The sequence below is a fragment of the Acanthopagrus latus genome, chromosome 8 (assembly GCF_904848185.1).
Source record: "Acanthopagrus latus isolate v.2019 chromosome 8, fAcaLat1.1, whole genome shotgun sequence".
NCBI classification, from domain to species: Eukaryota; Metazoa; Chordata; class Actinopteri; order Spariformes; family Sparidae; genus Acanthopagrus; species Acanthopagrus latus.
The window spans coordinates 24747211-24766972 of NC_051046.1; the positions used below are offsets into that span (position 1 = coordinate 24747211).

The following is a 19762-nucleotide window of genomic DNA, read 5'->3' on the forward strand; positions in this document are numbered from 1 at the left end:
ATGGATTGCCATGAAATTATGTCATCTAGTGCACTCATCAGGTCATAATTCCACTTTGTAAATAGCATCTGCCTTTATATGTGCCAAGGGACAAGGGGAATGTATGCTCGGTATTTAAATATGTGCATTTCTATAGCTGTTTTTAAACAACCATCTGCCTTGTTTCAATTGTCCAAAACTTTGGGTTAAGACCAATTGTCGGCAAAACGATTGCCATTCCCCTTACTGCAGGCCTTTTGTGTTTTTAGCTTATTTTTAATTGTTAGCTAACACACCTGGTGAACAAAGTAAGCCTTTTATCTCCTTAACATACACTATATTACCAAAAGTATTCGCTCACCTGCCTTTACTCATTCTATGAACTGAAGTGCCATCCCATTCCTAACTCATAGAATTCAATATGATGTCGGTCCACCTTTTGCAGCTATTACAGCTTCAACTCTTCTGGGAAGACTGTCCACAAGGTTGAGGAGAGTGTTTATAGGAATTTTTGACCATTCTTCCAAAAGCGCATTGGTGAGGTCACACACTGATGTTGGTCGAGAAGGCCTGGCTCTCAGTCTCCGCTCTAATTCATCCCAAAGGTGTTCTATCGGGTTCAGGTCAGGACTCTGTGCAGGCCAGTCAAGTTCATCCACACCAGACTCTGTCATCCACGTCTTTATGGACCTTGCTTTGTGCACTGGTGCACAGTCATGTTGGAAGAGGAAGGGGCCCGCTCCAAACTGTTCCCACAAGGTTGGGAGCATGGAATTGTCCAAAATGTTTTGGTATCCTGAAGCATTCAATGTTCCTTTCACTGGAACTAAGGGGCCAAGCCCAGCTCCTGAAAAACAACCCCATACCATAATTCCTCCTCCACCAAATTTCACAGTTGGCACAATGCAATCTGAAATGTACCGTTCTCCTGGCAACCTCCAAACCCAGACTCGTCCATCAGATTGCCAGATGGAAAAGCATGATTCATCACTCCAGAGAACGCGTCTCCACTGCTCTAGAGGCCAGTGACGGCGTGCTTTACACCATTGCATCCGACGCCTTGCATTGCACTTGGTGATGTGTGGCTTGGCTGCAGCTGCTCGGCCATGGAAACCCATTCCATGAAGCTCTCTGCGTACTGTACTTGGGCTAATCTGAAGGTCACATGAAGTTTGTAGCTCTCTAGCAATTGACTGTGCAGAAAGTCGGCGACCTCTTTGCACTATGCGCTTCAGCATCCGCTGACCCCTCTCCGTCACTTTACGTGGCCTACCACTTCGTGGCTGAGTTGCTGTTGTTCCCAAACGCTTCCATTTTGTTATAATAGAGCTGACAGTTGACTGTGGAATATTTAGGAGCGAGGAAATTTCACGACTGGATTTGTTGCACAAGTGGCATCCTATGACAGTTCCACGCTGGAATTCACTGAGCTCCTGAGAGCGGCCCATTCTTTCACAAATGTCTTGTTTCACAGTCTGCATGCCTGAGTGCTTGAATTTATACACCTGGGGCCAGGCCAAGTGATTAGAACACCTGATTCTGATCATTTGAATGGGTGAGCGAATACTTTTGGTAATATAGTGTAAGTATGTTAGCCTATGTACAGCCTCACGGAGCTGCTGGCGAGGCAAGAAACTGTAAAATGTTTTACTCCTCATTCACCATCCTCCAGATCAGGAGAATTTTGGTGGTCAGCTGTTCTCTGACACACATGTTGCAGTGTTAGACAAGTTAGACTGTCCAATCAGAAGCTGGTGTTATTTCTTATTTTATCATTCATTTCTATGTTCTTTGATTGACAGTTAGACTCTATGCACCTTGGTCAGAGCAGAAAATACAAATAATTGTGTTCTGATTCAGTCCCAAGGCAGCTAAAAATCCTGACTGTTTGACATGTGTGAGTGTTTTCACTTTGAGTATAGTGTCAAATAACTAAATCAAAAATAACCTTTTACGGCTTATGATGAATACTTTTATCCAAAACATCTGATAGTCAGCTCTGTTATTACTACAGACCTGAGAAGAGACCTGAGCTGCAGACCTGTTTCAGAGGGAGAAGCGTTTTGCTTTTGGCTTGCTAACAGTGCTTACAACACTTATCCACCTGTCTGGCACATGGGAACAAAGCAGAGACGAATGGCTGCACTTTGTAGCTTAAAAACTGATATTACTGGGGCATCACGGCAGCCCGTCAGGCTGAAGTGCATGTCTCATATTTGTGTGCCAGTGGATTTGAGCCTGGCTGATTGTCTCTGGAAATGGATCAGACCCTGTGGCACAATCCTCTTTTTGCCTTTGTGTTTTTTATAGATCTGAAAATGCATTTTCCTCTGAGATACAAATAGTGCCATTACAACAATATCAACAGCTGGATGCAACAATAGATTACTACAGGGTACTAACAACAAAATGTCTAAACGTATAAACACAAAAGCTACAGTAACACTCCACTATTTGTCCACTCTGCTGCTTAGCCTCTTGGCGTGTGTTCTACCATCTCCCTTATGAGCACAACATTTCTCATTATGTATAGGTGTTTGTTGATTGTCAGTTATTTTTTGGTTGGCTGGTGCTATCTGGAGAGTTGTGTGACTACTCAGGGCTTCGAACATGACTGCTTAAAATCTTAAACATGCTTTTCAAGTACAGAAGTGATTCTCAGAGTTCTAATCTTCACTGGCTATGGCGAAAATGTGTGTGGTTAAAATATGCACTTTGGGATTCAAACAAATTGTTAATTACCAGTGTGAACATAATGAGGTTGGGTATACAGTAGCTTGTGTGTTTTTTTCTGGCGCTCAACAGACAGGTAGAGAATAGACTAACCACAGTGCAAGAGGGGTGGAATCAACGAGACAAGCCCAGTGGTTTTAGAGACTCAGACTGCTGTTGTTAAAAAGGAATTGCTCACAAACATGCCGCTCCAAAAAAAAACATGTATTTTGCCCTCTTTTATACACACAAATTCGACCCGTTATGAAAAAAAATTATATGGTTTTACCACAAATGGTGCAAAGTATATTATTGATTATATCCACTTTTTCATGCCCAATGGGCGAAAGTGATATTTGTAGATTATACACAGCCAGCATGCCTTTATTCTGCCTCACTCTGTGTGTAAGACACAAAAGCAGAATTGGGGGGCACTGTTGTGCTGTGTACAACGGAGGTAGTAAAAAAAGAGTGAATCGGTGAGTAACCAGGGTGGACTATTTGGCAATATGATATGTGTGCGACCGACAAGCAGCAGCAGATTTTAAAAACAGATAACAGCAACTAGCATCAAAGAGTGACTTCACCTCAAAATGTCTGCAAATTGGGGAAACAAAAAGGTCCAAGAGCTGCTTACCCTCCAAGCAAAATGCATATGCCAGCTAATGTGACTCTGGTTTTCACCCAGGTCCATTACATGCTTTCTTTCTTTCTATCCCACAAAGTTTTAAACCAACTCCTGATACTGACTCCTCTTTAACTTTTTCGGCTATCAACAGTATGTATGGTATGTAGTGTACAGTGAATTTATGGTATCTGATCCATGGGCGTGTCTCCAAAGAGTGTTTTTTTTCTGAGCACCAGTGTCTTTTTAGGGCCCTGTTGTTTTTGTAGTGATGATTTTTTTGTCCCAAATTATTGCATTTTTCACTGCCTGAACGTACCCCAAAACTCACCAAGCTTGAAACGTAAGTCACACTTGCCGAAAATGTGGTGGGAGGGTGGCGATTTCACCGATTTTCACCAAACTTTGCACACAGCATCTGTGGACCCTCCTGACAAAAAGTCATTCAAAGAATTTTGATATTCCAAACAATACTAAGTACTAAGTTATTAAATAACAACTTCCTGTACATTTTGCTCAAAACACGAAGTGTTGCATATGTCCACATTGGTCTGTCTCAATGACATGAAACTCATGAGCCACTAAATCTCTCTGCAAAATTCATTCTCAACATTAGTTGGTTGGATTAAGACAAAACTTGGTACAGCTTTTGCCAATGTCCTCCTGAGGACAGCTGACAAAACTGTTACCAATCCACCACTAGATGGTGCTCTGGTGGCAGTCTAATTAAATATTTGGAACAGTGCCTACACCATAACTATTATGTCAGTGAAATTCATAGGCATGGTATAGACTGGCCCCTGTAACTCACACACCAAAAATGACCAACAGGTGGTGTCAAATAACTCCCACATAATATGGCCGACATTTTTATTGTATGATGTAGGCAACAAACTTTCGCAGTAAAATTCCATTCACAAAATTGCCAAAAATGAAAAATGTACTTTTTTCAACTCCTTCTAGGCCATGTGACCGATTTGCACCAATCTTTGCAAGTAGTTTCTGTGGAAAAAACAAAAAGCTTTCACCTACATCACACCTGACCATGGTGGTGCAGTCCGTTTTGATGCTTTGCCATAAAACCATCAAGCCACAAACAATTTGCCATCTACTCCAAATTGCTCAAACATGTAGAGGTTGTTGCCCTGAAAACGTCTACATGGTACACCCCAACGGCAGCATGATCCGACGCATGTGGACTGTGAGGGCTCATTCATTGCTGCTTGCAGCTTTAATTTCAATTGTTTCATTGTTTCTTGCTCAATGAGGAGCAAGCATATGCATTGGCATGCAGCCCTCTCAAGAAATAACATTGAGCCCAGTGTCTTTTTTCAAAGCACTCTGCCTTAATTGTGCAGCTGCTCCAAGCATGTCAAGTTGAAAATTACTCAACTTTTTAGAAAGGTGCTGGCATCACAGTGGATTTTTTTCAGGCATCCAAGCATACATTAGATCATTCAGGACTTGTCACCCATCGCCCTGGTAATCCAGAAAATTGAGGAAAAGCTTGTTTTGTGTGTGCATGTCTATCCTGAGTTTAATCAGATGGAAACAATTGTAACAGCGACAGGAGGGCAGCACCCTTCACGTTGGACGCTTGTGTGGTCAGCCCTCTGTTACCATGATTTTAGCAGATGTCAATCAAAACCAAGGTGTAGCATTTTTTCTCTCAAGTGAGTGCACAGCAGTGCTTTTCTGCCTGATAAAAACAATATATGACCAAAAGCCCTCATAGGCAACAAATACAATGAGACAACAGACGCTCTACAAAACTGAGGGAAGCTACAGAACTGAGTGATCATTATCTTTTGGTTAATAACTAAGATATTCAACTTTAACACCATACACATGGATTCAATCCATTAGTTTTTATAGATTTATTAACCTCAATAATCCAGGGTTTACCTTTATTCAGATATTTGAAATAATCTGTTAAATCACTGAACCAAAAAGTAACCTAATAAAGGAGACAAACACTGTTCTGATGAGGTTTCATTCAGCTAATTTTTCTTGGATGCTCCATCCAAAAGCAAATGACGTCCCAAGGCTACATGAGACTTCCCCAACAGAAGCACACTGCTGAAGATGTGATTTTATACCCCACTGATTCTGGCATCACACTGAATGTGACTTCTCACTTGCAGTGTTACAAGAATCTGCATCCATAACACGTGTTGAGATTAGTATGAGGATTTGGAGTTAGTTGAGTTAGTAGTCAGCTAACAGGTGCCACATCATTTACATGGTAGAGATATATATTTCCTCTTTAACACCTGTTTTGACTTCTATTACATTTTCCATCATGGTTTCCTCCATTATTGCTTTCCTATCTGTCGCTCAATCATGTTCTCACCTTTGTCCATTTGGTTTTTTTTAATTGCCCCTCATCCTCTTTACCCCTCCACCCTTTTCATCTGCTTCTCTCACATCTCCTTGCTCTCACACTCTTTCCCCTTTCTTACTCTCTCAAACCCTTTTTCCTCTGATGAGCCCAGCTGTTTCTCACACCTCCATCTCACAAGGCAGACAGACAGACAGACAGACAGTAAAACGGAGTGAGACACAGAGCGCAAGGCTGGTGAAAGAAACGATAAAGGCAATCAGAGGAGAGAAAACAAAGCCAACAGGAGGGGATCAGAGAAAGTGAGAAAGCCATGGTGTGAGAGAAACAGCGAACTGTGGATAATATCTGAGAAAAGGTTTGGGCCTCACTTCGCCTCCTCCATCGTTTCCTCACTCCAGGAGCACTAAGCTTTTGTTTCCCTTCCTGTTGCCATAGTAACGGTTAGCAATTTCACATCAGAGCCACATGCCCTGCTGACCGACAGCTAGCTACAACCCGAGGCACTCGCCCACACACACGCACAGGCATGCACGCACACTTGTACACCATAGCCAGGTTGCCCTGTTGACCAGCTGTTCGCTACAAAAAAGCCTTGAGGCAGCTGCCTACACAAACCAAAACTTCATCACCATGTTCCTCTTGAGCATCTCCTGCTTTCTTTTTCTCCACCATGATACTGTACATCATACATTTAAATTGCAATAGCTTATAGAATTACAGTGAGGCAACAGGCTTTGCAAAAAAGAAACAGAACACAAAGTACAATGTGGCTGGACTAAACTTTTTATATATATATATGTATATGTATATATATATATATATATATATATATATATATATATATATATATGCATACAATCTATAGTCAAATATATTCTACAATTAATCATTTCTGATACTAATTGTGATTGTGCTCATTTCTTTCAGTTCATAACAAATCCCTACTTCAATCTTTCAATCTTATCTATTCCAGTTGTGTGCTGTCTGGGAGGGGAGCCTGTCCCACTGCACAGTGCGCTACAGGTGGATTAAACTCCTGAGAGGTTGTTATATTCTTTTTATGATTATATTGCCCTCCCTGTGTCATTCAGACAACAAGCTACAATAGCCTCCTCAATTTTGGAATCTCTGCTTCCCTTAAAGGTCAACACTGCCAAGATGGCTTGTTATTAATCAACGGTCTGATTTTGCATATCAAAGTTCACCAAAGTTGAACTCTACACAGAGCATTTGCACTGATTAATTTGGCCTCCTTGAGCAGACCAAATAATTGCAGCGTTTCCAGTGGAACTAATTGACCTTGCCGTTAAATCTGACTGTTTTAAATCCTGGTGTGAACAGGCCTTCGATTTGCATGTCTCTGGACTGAGGCAGCAAACATATGGGTCAAGTCTAAGAAAACAAGACAACAAGCTAAATCTGCAGACCTCCAAGCTAACAGCTATGCAGGAAATCTGACTACAAAAGCTTCTTGCTTTCAGTCAACGTAAAGCAAAGACTATCTTCCCACAATAATGACACCACAACGTTACAAGCTTTTTATTCTTTACGTCCAAACCATAGACTGTACACTTTAAAGTCTAAGTGTCTTCAAATTTCCTAACCACCCAGGATTTTCACTTTCAGTAAGTCTTTTCTGCTGTCCCTGCTTATTAAACCATGGTCTATGACTTCTCAGCCTGCTTTTACATCTGATTTTTTCTTTTTCTTTTTTCAATCAAAGTATAGAAGTGATGCTATAATGGCAGTGCCTGAAATTTCAATTACAGTATGACTAATACTGTTTTATTCAGCCCAATGTTGTCGTAGATAGTTGAAAGTTCACAACATATATACTGACACAGTATATCTGCAATACAATACTGTATTCCTATTTATCAGGCTGGCTCTTATGTCATTGTTATCAATAACAAAAAAAGGCTTTCTTGAGGAAACGTATATTATTATCTTGGCAGCCCTCAAATGCGGCAAATCTACAGAGCCTGGAAGAACGCTCACAAATGTTTCAACATCCTACTGGGCTCAGCACGCCGGGTTCGTGCCAGATGGTCAAGACATCATGAGTCTGGATCTGGTTCACAACATATAGCACTTATAAAGTAACATAGACAACAGACAAAATCCTCTAGTCTTTGCTGTGCAGGAAGAGCATGGTGGACCTGACCTTGAAAGCACTTATTCAAATCTTCCATACTCCATTCAATCTTTTTATTCCTGCCTCCCATTTATCCTCGTCTTTCCGCCTCCCGGAGTTGAAACACACAGCATGGAGAAACACCAGAAATGGGTTTCACTCCTTATGATCTGAACACGAATATATTATCTCCTCTTCAGCCTTTTCTCCCCAATCTGACATTTTCATCCTGCTGATTTCTCTCCATTTTCCACCTGTTTTATGTTGAGAAAACACACCTCTTCTTCACTCCTACACCTTTCTTTAATATCTCTTTCTCCACCTCTGTCTTTCTCCATCTAGCAGTTTTTCTTGTATCATCACTCCATCCTTACTTCAACCCAGTTTCCATCCACTTCATGGAAGAGAACGCAGAACGGGTCTGACTTGGAGGCTACATCTCGGTCCAGCAGGCTGGTTGCAGTGACAGACAGCTCCACCCGAGTGACGCAGTGCTGAGGTCCGACACTGCGCGTCTGGCCCTCATTGGCCGAGCCTAGAGTGTAGGCCATGGTCTGAGGTCGCAGTTGGTCACCTGGAGGAAAGAAACATGGGAAAAGTTTGAATAAAAAATAGTTTCAGAGAAGCCCACACACGGTTGACCGTAAGTGCCTCTTCATATTATAAAATAGTAATTACACACTTCGAACTTCTGGACACCTTCTTTAAACTGATGGAGGCTGAAACCTGAGCACGGAACAGACAACAAGTAAATGTTTTGTCTGCAAAGCATCAGAATAGTGAAAAGAAAAATGTCTTGTTTTGTCCGACTGACAGTCTGAACACTAAATTACATATACTCTTATGTTAGATCAAGATCAACACTTGTGCTTATCATAGGTTTTAAGATTTTAAAGATTGGCCCCCTTTCTTCATATGCCTCACAGTGGTTTGGTCCACAGTACCAGTCCTCTTCTACACACACTTTAGTGCAGGTAGGTGTGAGTGTCTGTGGAGCAGTCTGTCTGAGAGTGTGTGGGTGGAGGTGGTTGCCCTCTAGTAAGTAGCTACTTTGAAAAAGTAACCTTAAACGAAAATGTGTCTGACATTTTTATTTTCTTCTACTAACTTACAGGTACAACCAGACTATTTTTTTTTTTAAATTTCAGACCATTAACCCAGGATTGAATCTTGTGCATTGACGCAGCCACAATATGGTAAGTGATCAGCTACAAAACCTTTAACATGCTAGTACAGCTCTGATGTTATTTAAGTTTCAGTTATCCAGCTTGGTTTAATAGTAGTCATCAGCAATTGTTCTTTAATACCACAGTACTTTTGATTGCACCTATGGTGTCCCTTCAGGAACTGCTCTTATTGTGAAACAACATGGTCACCTTTGCTGGTAAAAGATGAACCTACTGACTAACTGTTTGAGCTCTATAATGGACTTATCTAAAATTGTCAATCATAAAAATGTTACTCAGTTCAAGCCAAGGGGAACATGCGTGTCTGGAATAAATTCCAGTGGTCAAGACGTTTCACACAAATAAAACAATATCAACCCATACTATAATATAAACATACATAAGAGAAAATAATGTTCAAGGAAAGGTCAGGTAATCATCAAAAGTCGATTCAATTCAATTCAATTCAAAATACTTTATTTGTCCCCAGCAGTGTTGTTACTGCCACTTGGGCCTCCCATCCATATTCTGCATTACTGTGCTTATTTCTGTTCTCGTATCTTGTAGGCCTGGTCCCCTGTGTTCCTGGATGGTGCCAGCGCACAGGCCGTCTAAGCTGAGGACATAAAGTGGGACTGGCCTTCGAGAGGAGCGGCGGGAGCTTTGCTTTGTCTTTTGTTCTGTTTGATGTTTGAGATTATTTTGAAATATATATGCTTTTCCATGGAATTAAACCCTAGACATAAAACTGTTGCAAAGTATCTCCTGCTGTTAATTTGTTACTTTGAGATGGTAACTATAAATGTCTGTACCCAAAGAACTCCCACTGAATCCAGTAGATGCTGAAATTTCCCATCATACAACAGAGAAGTTTGATCTGCTGGTAAAAGATGACAAGTCATGGAATCTCCAAAATCAATAGAATTTATACTACATAATAAAATACACAAATTATAACCTGTGGTCAGGGAGTCTTCTTGATAACAGGTGAACGTAAGTCCCAAGTATCTGCCAACCACTTATGCAATGAACAATGAATGAATGAATGAATCACTATAATTCAAAGAGTAAAACATTCTCTGTGAAATGAACTGTACTGGAGGGTGTTGTTTCACATGCTGATGGCTGGTATCCAGCATAACACACAGTTTATTGTTAGGGGCCTTGCGTAACTCTTTACAGAAACAAGTGTGTATTACACTGACAGCCGACACCAAATCATAAATTACTAGAAACATAACTACAGAGAAAATAAGATGCTCGCAACACACTGGGTGACTGTGTCCGGTGCCAGGCAGGGTGCACATTTCCCCTAGATATAAGTGGTTTGCAGAGTTCCACAAAACAGTAAGGAATGTGTTGAATCTATGCAACACTTTATTATCAACGTTGATATATGTGTAACAAAAAAGGATGGAAAACTCCACAGGTTAGTACTTGCCAGTAATCAATAAATCACAAATGTGATTTTACAGCCCTTAAGAGTTCAGTTTTATTAGATTAATTTTTGGCTATAGATACCCACTGAGGACAAATTAAACACACGCACACACAAAATTTGAGGCCTTGACAATGTCTGATGACCCTTGCATGGGGCAAGGCTGTCTTCTGGCAGGCCCAGCAGTTTCCAGTATGAAATTATACAAAGACACACACAGTGAACCGAGCCCGGACTAAAGCCACCTCTCTACCACCAGAACAGAAAAGCCTCAGGCTAAAAGTGTAAAAAGTCCAAGACAAAAGACACACACACATATGTCTTGAAAATCTTTTTGAGTCTGATTAAACCACCATGTCAGAACAACCTGTTAACATGTTGTTAACAGTAACAGCTTTTCTCTCATTTCAGATAATTTTTGGCAGGCTTTAATGACAACTACAGAACAGCACAGAACCTTGTGTCCGTAAAGGTGGTTTTGTTCTCAGAGCGGCAAGCTAAAAGGATGCTGTCTGTTGCTAAGATACTAAGGTGTCATAACCAGCGTGCTCCTCCCGTTCTGCTCCTGTGATGTCACACTGGTAGTGGTGATGTACTGAAAATACCAGTGTAATATTTTCATTCATTTACTCAGTCATTCAGAGTGATGATGGAAAGCTTGTTTTGACTACCTCAGACAGTTTTACTCAACCATTCATTGTTCACAGATGATGGATGGGCGACATACAAAAAAATTACAAGGTGAGCTGCTGGAAACAAAACTTGCACAACTCATGCATGGCGTTAAAATGCATTACTGTTAAAGCAGGATATCAATGTCAAGAATCATTATCAGAGCTGGTATCAGGAGAGAAAGACTCCTCTGCTCAAGTGGTTCATGCCTTATTTCTTTCTGGTAAAGCACAATATTTCTTCGCCCATGTGTTGGTTCGATCAGGTAGACACACGCATGGGGACGTGACCCAACTCTCAATTCTGAAGGCTGAAAAACACCAGTTTAATGCTTTAATCCAATTAAGCTGCTGATGCCATAACCTGCTCTACCATCTCAGCTGGAAATGATTTATTGCAGCTGCAACAACCTGAGCCATATGCTGTTCAGTCCATATCAGTTCGCTTTAAGTGTGACATTACATAAAAGAACATGTGCACTTTGTGTAGGAGAGTGAAGCAGCACTACACTGTATATTTGAGTGCACGTGGACTATGGATCATGGTTATACAGCCTTGTCGGGGGCTCTGCTTGAACTGATGTTCACACCCGGTCTCACATTGTACATCCACACCTGAGTCACCTCTGTGCAAGAGGGCAGAGCAGAAAAAAGCCTGACACACACACACACACACACACACACACACACACACACACACACACACACACACACACACACACACACACACAGGTTGGGGGAGGGCAGGTTAAGTGACGAGCAAAGCAGCAGGGATGTTGTTTCCCACTTGTTTAAAGCAGAGGGAGCTCTGCACAGATATGAAGTCCAGTTACATGTCCTGTCTGCCTTATTTGTGTCCAAGTGTCCACTAGGAACTACTGAGTGCACAGCAACTCTCTTCCACAGACAAAAGCACTTGTGTCTTGTGTGTTGCGCGCGCGTGTGTGTGTCTTTTGGTGTTCAGCAAAATGTCACAACCGACCAACATCCTTTATTTTTCTGTATTAAACCTCCAACCAGCAGACTAACCGCACGTCTGTCAACTCGACAGTCATTTAGACAGCTAATCCCTTCAGAAACAGCACACAGCAGCTAACTGCTGCTCCAACTGGATGCTAAACAAACGTTGTCACACTCACCTCACTAAACGACGTCCAACTTCTTCACCGTTTTTCAGTTCAATTTCTTTAACCGCTGCCCACGCCGAGGAGAAATAAAAACACCCCAAACTGTTTGTTTTTTCTTTTTTTCTACCGAGGAGTGGAAGCTGAAGTTGCTGTTGACATTTTTACCCGGAGCATCCTGAGAGGCGCAACAGTGTGCGAGCGTAAATCATCCTCGGAGCCACCTGGACTCTGCTGTCTCCGCTCAGCGCGGCTGATAGACGGACCTGGTCAAGCTAACGGGGCTACGACCGGAAGTGTGGTTGAATTTACCTACAAAATAAAAGCGCAAGCTGTCAAGTCGGAGCAAAGCACTTCCGCCTGAAGCTTATAAATCTCTCATTTGAAAGTAAATTCAAAGATATTATTTTTGGATGCTGGAAGACTTGACTCCCACTTACCCGTACTTTTTTGGAGGGGTTTTTGTTGTTGTTTGTTTGACGATAAGCATACTATAAATGACAGCAGCCAGTCTGTGATATAAAAACAGAATCCTAAAATGTAAAAAGTAAAATGTGTTGCTCCCCTGGCACTCTCTTGTGGTTAATACAGGTATCACCACCCAAATCCGTTCAGCACTTTACAACACAGTTACGCAGTTGCATTACCGGTGATGGAAGAAGTGTCATGATATTTTACTTGAAGGGGCATTGGGCAGTTTTGGAGGAGAAATACAAATTCAGATATACAGTATTTCAAATATTACTGAGGTAATTATACAAACCCAGAAATATCTATATTTTCTGTAACTGACTAAACAAGCTGTTCTCAGAGGAAAATAAGGACCCCAGAACACTGTTTGAAGCTAAAACGGTGGCAGGGTCTGCCAAATGTAAACACATTAAATAAAGCTTGTTTATTTACTCATTCTTGAAAACAAAAAGTTTCTATATTTAGTTTAAAAATCGCTCAAAAAATGTCTCATCTTATTAAAATTTGTTCAGCAAAATTACACAGTGCTCATTTAATTAACATCAAAATCTATCAAAACTATAGATAACAAAAGCTAATGTTATATTATATTAATTATATTATATTGTATTATATTATATTATATTATATTATATTATATTATATTATATTATATTAATTATATTATATTATGTGCAATATGTAATATGTAAAAGTCACTTCAAATACAAATGCTGCCATTAGCTTGTTAACTTATTTAGTTTAGTTTGCTTGGAGCGGCATTAAGAGACAGGACAGGCAGGACAGATGGTTAACATGCTAACTAACAATTTATATCCCTGCAACACAGGGGTAGACCATCTGTCGGCCATTGCTGATTATCGGCCGATATTCAGTATTTGCCAATTCGGTATCAGTATCTGTGATTATCCTGTCAGACTGCCAATAAAATAAACACATGTGAAATGTGCTACTGTGGCTCTGATGCAGCATCCACTCACACAATGTCCTGCCCACCACATTATCTGGTTGGTTAATAGCCTATAACCATTGAAGAATCTAAATGTGGTAACTAGTGACTAAGTTCATCAGTTCAATTTTGTGGAGAGGAAGTATAAAGTAAAAGAAAATGGAAATACTTTCAGTAAATAGCACTTTGGTTATTTCATCACTGGCTGTTTGAAATTTTGACACAGTTTAAATTTTACTACAAACTACTTCTTTTAGTGTCAGTGGACTATTGCAACATTGAGGTCAGCAGCATTAACAGAGCCTGAGATTCACTCTTGAACCATTAACATGTCTTCAAGGAGCGTCTGCAAATCTTTTATACAGTAAAGGAACACAAACTGCAGCGCTATAGTCTTGACCACAGGAGAGCGCCGGCTGCACATAAATGAATGAGAGTCCTGCCACTGTTCTCAGACACAGTTGTCACTTCAGCTGCTTGTTGGCAGCCGAGTGGAATGAGAGAGGGTTATGTGGAGTTACACTGACAGGACGTATATTTAACAGTTCTTAGATTATTCATTGCTACTATCAGAGGAGGTGGACAAACAGCTGCTTAGAGCATACATGCACGATAAATGTGATACTTTGTGGGAAAGAGAGAAAGAAAGAAAGAAAGAAAGAAAGAAAGAAAGAAAGGTTGATCAATCAATTGTTTTAAGTGTAAATAAAGGCCAAAACTCAAGATGCTTCTTTTATTTCCAATTGTCAAATGTCAGTGCAAATGTCCACAAGACCCGTCAACTCCCACACACATTTAACACATTTATCAGCAGTTGCCAATAGAAATAAACACATCATAAGTGTAAGAAAACATGTCTCATAGAGCCTGAAATGACTATTTTGTTTTTAAAAGATGGCCTGTATAAAATTCAATTTAGATTAGGATCTTTAGTCTTACTCAATCAAAATGTGTGTTTTTGATTAAATTAATTGCTGTTAGGTTGTTCCTGACTCCTGTTTTGATCATCTCGATTAAACCCAGTTATTTATAACAACTGTCATCAGTACTGCTTATATACTGTACTTCCATACTTAATGGACCCAAAACACACTAAGCATTAGTTAATCAAATTAATGGTTGATTCATTGAACAAACTGTTGTGTAGATTTATCCACAGAAATCTTCTAACTAGGGGTAGACCATCTATCTGCCTTGCTGATTATCGGGCCGATATTCAGTGTTTCCAGTTATCAGTATCTGTGATTTTCCTGTCAGATTGCCAATATATTTAAGATGTGCTTCTCTGGCTCTGATGCAGCATCCACTCACACTATGTCCTGGCCTGCACATGATCTGATTGGTCAATATTCTATGAGCATTAAATAATCTAAATTTGCAAAGTAACTAGTGACTAAAAGCAGTATTAAGTAGAAGAAAAGGTAAATAATCAATTAAAGTACCTCAAATTAGCCCTTGAGAAAATAGCACTTGTGTTATTTCATCACTGGCTGTTTGAAATGTTGACACAGTTTAACTTTTACTACAAATGAAATTGGTTTTAATGATGTTTCAGTTTCCTTGATTTCTAAGAATCGTTATCAGCCTTGAAAGAGTCAGGTTGGCCGACCCCTAATTCTGACCTAAAAATAACTCGTAACTAGGGCTGTCACATAAATGTACTGGCGTTAAAAGCACATTATTTACTATTGCAACATTGATGTCAGCAACATTAACAGAGCCTGAGATTCACTCTTGAACCATTAACATGTCTTCAAGGAGCGTCTGCAAATCTTTTATACAGTAAAGGAACACAAACTGCAGCGCTATAGTCTTGACCACAGGAGAGCGCCGGCTGCACATAAATGAATGAGAGTCCTGCCACTGTTCTCAGACACAGTTGTCACTTCAGCTGCTTGTTGGCAGCAGAGTGGAATGAGAGAGGGTTATGTGGAGTTACACTGACAGGACGTATATTTAACAGTTCTTAGATTATTCATCGCTACTATAAGAGGACAAACAGCATACATGCATGATAAATGTGATACTTTGTGGGAAAGAAAGAAAGAAAGAAAGAAAGAAAGGTTGATCAACCAATTGTTTACAGCATAAATAAAGGCCAAAACCTGTGGTACTTTTTTATTTGTCAAATTTCAGTGCAAGTCAATGATTAATGAATGACAAAGACAGACATAATTTGTCACATAAGAACTCAAACCTCAACCTGAGCATCAAAACACCAGACAGGCACCACAGGACATCAGTGCTAGTTAAAAGTCATAAAGAAAGTGAAAGAACTGGAAAAGCTTCTCAACAATTCTTATCATAGAGAAGAGGGAATAGGTTGATCATCTGATCTGAATGAGTGCATAATTCAAACATTATCAAGTAACTACAGAAATGACAATGGTGAGGCTCCAACCTGTACTTGTCATGATATTTACACAGTATGACGATTTTCCTTATTCTATTGTTTGAAACTATTTTTTGTGAACTTACAATTAACAGCTAAAATAAATAACTTTTTAAAAAAAACAACTTCAGCATTTCTCTCCATGATAACAACAGAAATAAATACGTAAATTGGATAGAGGCCACAACCTAAAATGAGAATAAGAGCAACTGTCAGAGGGGGACTCTCCCTCTTAAATCTTTCTTTACTGTGAGTTTGTGATTTGTTGTGTTTTCACTCATGTGGCCTCTAACAATTGTAAACACATAAAGAGCAAAGTGCCTCAGTGTATAAGAGTCTGCATACATGCAGCACAATAATCATTGTCAATCCACGGAAACCTTATTGCGATCAAGGAATCCTCCACATCATGGCCTCTGGTGTCACAGCAGTGACAGTGTGTGCAGAGCTGGCAGTAACGAAACTGAGAAGCTGGGGCTGATCCAAAAGAATGAGCTTAGTTGATCCTCCACCAACTATCTGAGAGTGTGCTATCATTAAACTCATCGCACTATTTCACTTGACCACAACATCCGTCAGCTCACAGACAGATTAAACACATTTACCAACAGCTGCCAAAAGAAACACACACTTCGTCACAAGTGTAAGTAAACATGTCTCACGGAACCTCAAATTAGTATTTTGTTTTTAAAAGATGTTATTCATTTTCATTATATATCATTTTAAGGCCTGTATTACATTACATTTAGATTATTTATCTTTGGTCTGATTGAATCTTAATCTGAATCTTAATTTTATTTGTGATTAAATCAACTGAAGGATTGTTCTTGATTCCTGTTTTGATCATTTTGATTAAACCCACAGTAACGTATAATATCTTTTATCCGAAAGTAGGTGAGACATGGAGGACGTCTGTCTGTCAACAACAGGGCTGATTTTGACAGCTGTCAGTCACAGTGGTGATGTACGGGACTAGTAACAGGACACTCACCGCTGACAGGACAGAGTTTAGATGAGTATCCACACACTTCCTTTATCCTTAACAAACAAGGATAGTGTCAGCTGATTACACCAGTTCACTACAGTGAAACAAGAGGCCAATAACTACATGGTTATACTACTGTAGTTAAATATGCTCAAACATTTTTTTTTTCTTTTCTCAAACATAATACCTCAAAAGAAATAAATCTGTACTTAATTACACTCTTAGGATTAAAAACATACTGCAGGGAAAACACGTTTCCTCCTCTCCAGGCTGGAGTTACTGTAGCAGTGATTCACCTCTGCAGCTTCGGATGAACTGGAAGTTCACTTCTCTCTGCCACCATTCAAGAAGACAGATCACATCAGATGGAGGAGAAATTCAGCCTCCTGTCCTTCTGGCTGAGTATTTCGGCTTCACTCAGAGACACTTTGTTTCTCCACAGCCTGAAACACACCACATTGGGAATATAATATTTTCAATGTTTAAATATGTTTTATAAAACCAGATATAACTGGTTTAACATACACACATTATTGTTGTTGAAAAACAAGGTGTCACAGTTTTCATCGTGCTATCATCACAGTGCAGGTTAGAAACAACTGGGCACCTGCCAATCCACTGTTTACCTGATGAGCTGCAGGGCAGGACACGACTGTGAGGCTCTGAACAGGGCCTCCACTCCACAGACACTCACGATGTTTGACTCCAGACTGACAGAGAGAAACATAAATATACAGAACATTCTGTGTTATATGGAAGAGTGTATGGGGGACAAGCAAGTCCACTAAAGACTGACAGCTGTATAGACGAAAGCCAAAAGTTAGTTTTAATTTGTATAAACTTATTCAAAATGAAAAACAGCCCATGTTTTGTTTGTTTTCTTAATTTCTTCACTGGGAAAGACTAAAACTGAAAAATGTTTTACTCTGTAATAGTACATAACTAATGATGATTTTGTGACTGTTTATTTCATTCTTTATAATTAACATTGTAATATAATAGTGACTTAACAACAGCAGTGAGCAGATGACCTTCCCATCCGATTGCATACAAGAGTAAAGTGCAGTGTCGACATCAAAAAATAAATAAGATGCCAATAATAATCACTAACAGAAGTTCACCACAACAATTTTACCTAACTAATGGCTGAAAATGTTATCATCATATACAGATGAAAGTTCAGTATCACCATGAAACATTGTCACATCATCACTGATGCCATCAAAATAACCAGATATCACCGTCACAAATATCTGTACCTGTGGCTTGAATTTAAGAGGAACATGACAGCGGATACCAGACAAGAAAGCTATGAAAGGCTGTGAAATGAGGCAAATTTACCACTTACACATACATTTCCCAGCTGAATCTACATGTAGACTATACTATCAGTCTATCGCCTCTTGACATACAAAATGGCATTGTGAGTTAGGATGGGCTGGGCTAGCTGGTTAGCATGCTTAAGTAGCTTAAGTAGAAAACTCTGCAACACAGCACAGAGACATCTTTACTACACGTTCTGTTGATGGTTCAAATCATCTATGAAAGTTCTGAATGTTAAACGATTACATAATATTACATAACAGAAGTTGAGTAAAGATTGTTAAATTCCACCACTGCCAAAATGAATAAACGGCATCCTCAAATTAAAAAACAATGCCAGCAAAATTAAAGAAATAACCCTAATGAGTGTGTGTGTGTGTGTGTGTGTGTGTGTGTGTGTGTGTGTGTGTGTGTGTGTGTGTGTGTGTGTGTGTTCACAAACTCACTCTATTCTGACCAGCTTCCTACACAGGGGCATCACTCTTGCCAACTCCTCGACTACTTCATCACCACAGTTATTCCAGCCCATACTAGAGACACAGACGGACACAGTTCTATAGTATTTTGAAACAAACAATCCCTCTTAACATTTATATCAGTGCTGATAATATCTTTAACAAGCAATAACATGTATATGTATAATACTGTGGTATTTGTTTTCATCATTTTTACTGTTATTTTTCAGCTTACCGTACATCCTGAATGAGGGGACAGTGGGCCAGGCTGGCAGCTATGGCACACAGCTCTGAAGTCCCAACAGAGGTCAGACTAACAGACCACACAACAAACAGAAACACAGTGTTTATTATCAGACTGATCATCAGTAAAACCAGTTATCCATCGGGGCTGTGACTCCAAAAACAGAAGAGGAGGCTTACTCAAGCTTGGTGAGCTTCTTCAGGCACATTATTGCTCTGGACAGACTCACAGACCCTTCATCTCCAATATTGTTTTCTGAAATACTAAAACAAGCACAAAAAACCCAATAAATCTCAGGACAAGTCTGACAAATGTCATAATGTTAATAATACATTTGAATATGTGTGTGACCTACTCCAACACAGTGATGTGTGTTAGTGATGGTAGAACAAGAGCCATCCTGACAGCGGTCAGATCACCCAGGCTGTTACCGGACAAACTGGAAGACGGCACAAACACATTAGTTTTAATTCTCTACTGATCTAGGTATGCAAAAGAAAAAAATCTATTCTTTAACCATAGAGTAATACACACAGTACACATAATACAATAATAAATAATAAAAACATCTATTTTCTAATGGAAAATCATATTTTTCCCAGTAAGAAAAAAATAAGACTACAAGTGTTTGCACCACCAAAAGAGCGTCTATTGGTTTAATCATATAGCTTTAAACACGGTTCTGAACTTGAATAACACAAAAATCCAAGGGTAAAAAGGAACTGATTGATTTGAAGCTTTTTTTTTACT

General features: G+C 39.8%; 2 protein-coding genes across 15 annotated transcripts in view; both read right to left on the reverse strand.

The window, feature by feature from the left end:
* The window catches only part of cpne2 (copine II), a 52560-nt gene extending 40095 nt beyond the window's left edge, over positions 1 to 12465 (reverse strand). The window contains exons 1-2 of the mRNA XM_037108211.1: positions 12209 to 12465; positions 8169 to 8368 (exon numbers count right to left, since the gene is read on the reverse strand). Coding sequence (XP_036964106.1) covers positions 8169 to 8345 — 177 coding nt within the window. The 5' untranslated portion in view covers positions 8346 to 8368; positions 12209 to 12465. The remainder of the gene's footprint in view (positions 1 to 8168; positions 8369 to 12208) is intronic.
* A 3251-nt stretch (positions 12466 to 15716) lies between these two features.
* Positions 15717 to 19762, reverse strand: part of nlrc5 (NLR family, CARD domain containing 5) — a 104475-nt gene continuing 100429 nt past the window's right edge. For 10 of the 14 annotated variants that reach the window (XM_037107590.1, XM_037107597.1, XM_037107595.1 and 7 more), the window contains 6 exons: positions 19368 to 19451; positions 19192 to 19275; positions 19004 to 19081; positions 18760 to 18867; positions 17617 to 17700; positions 15717 to 17433 (listed from right to left, as the gene is read on the reverse strand). In XM_037107590.1, coding sequence (XP_036963485.1) covers positions 17352 to 17433; positions 17617 to 17700; positions 18760 to 18867; positions 19004 to 19081; positions 19192 to 19275; positions 19368 to 19451 — 520 coding nt within the window. In that variant the 3' untranslated portion in view covers positions 15717 to 17351. The remainder of the gene's footprint in view (positions 17434 to 17616; positions 17701 to 18759; positions 18868 to 19003; positions 19082 to 19191; positions 19276 to 19367; positions 19452 to 19762) is intronic. The other 4 variants (XM_037107589.1, XM_037107603.1, XM_037107602.1 and 1 more) reach the window with 2 other exon arrangements.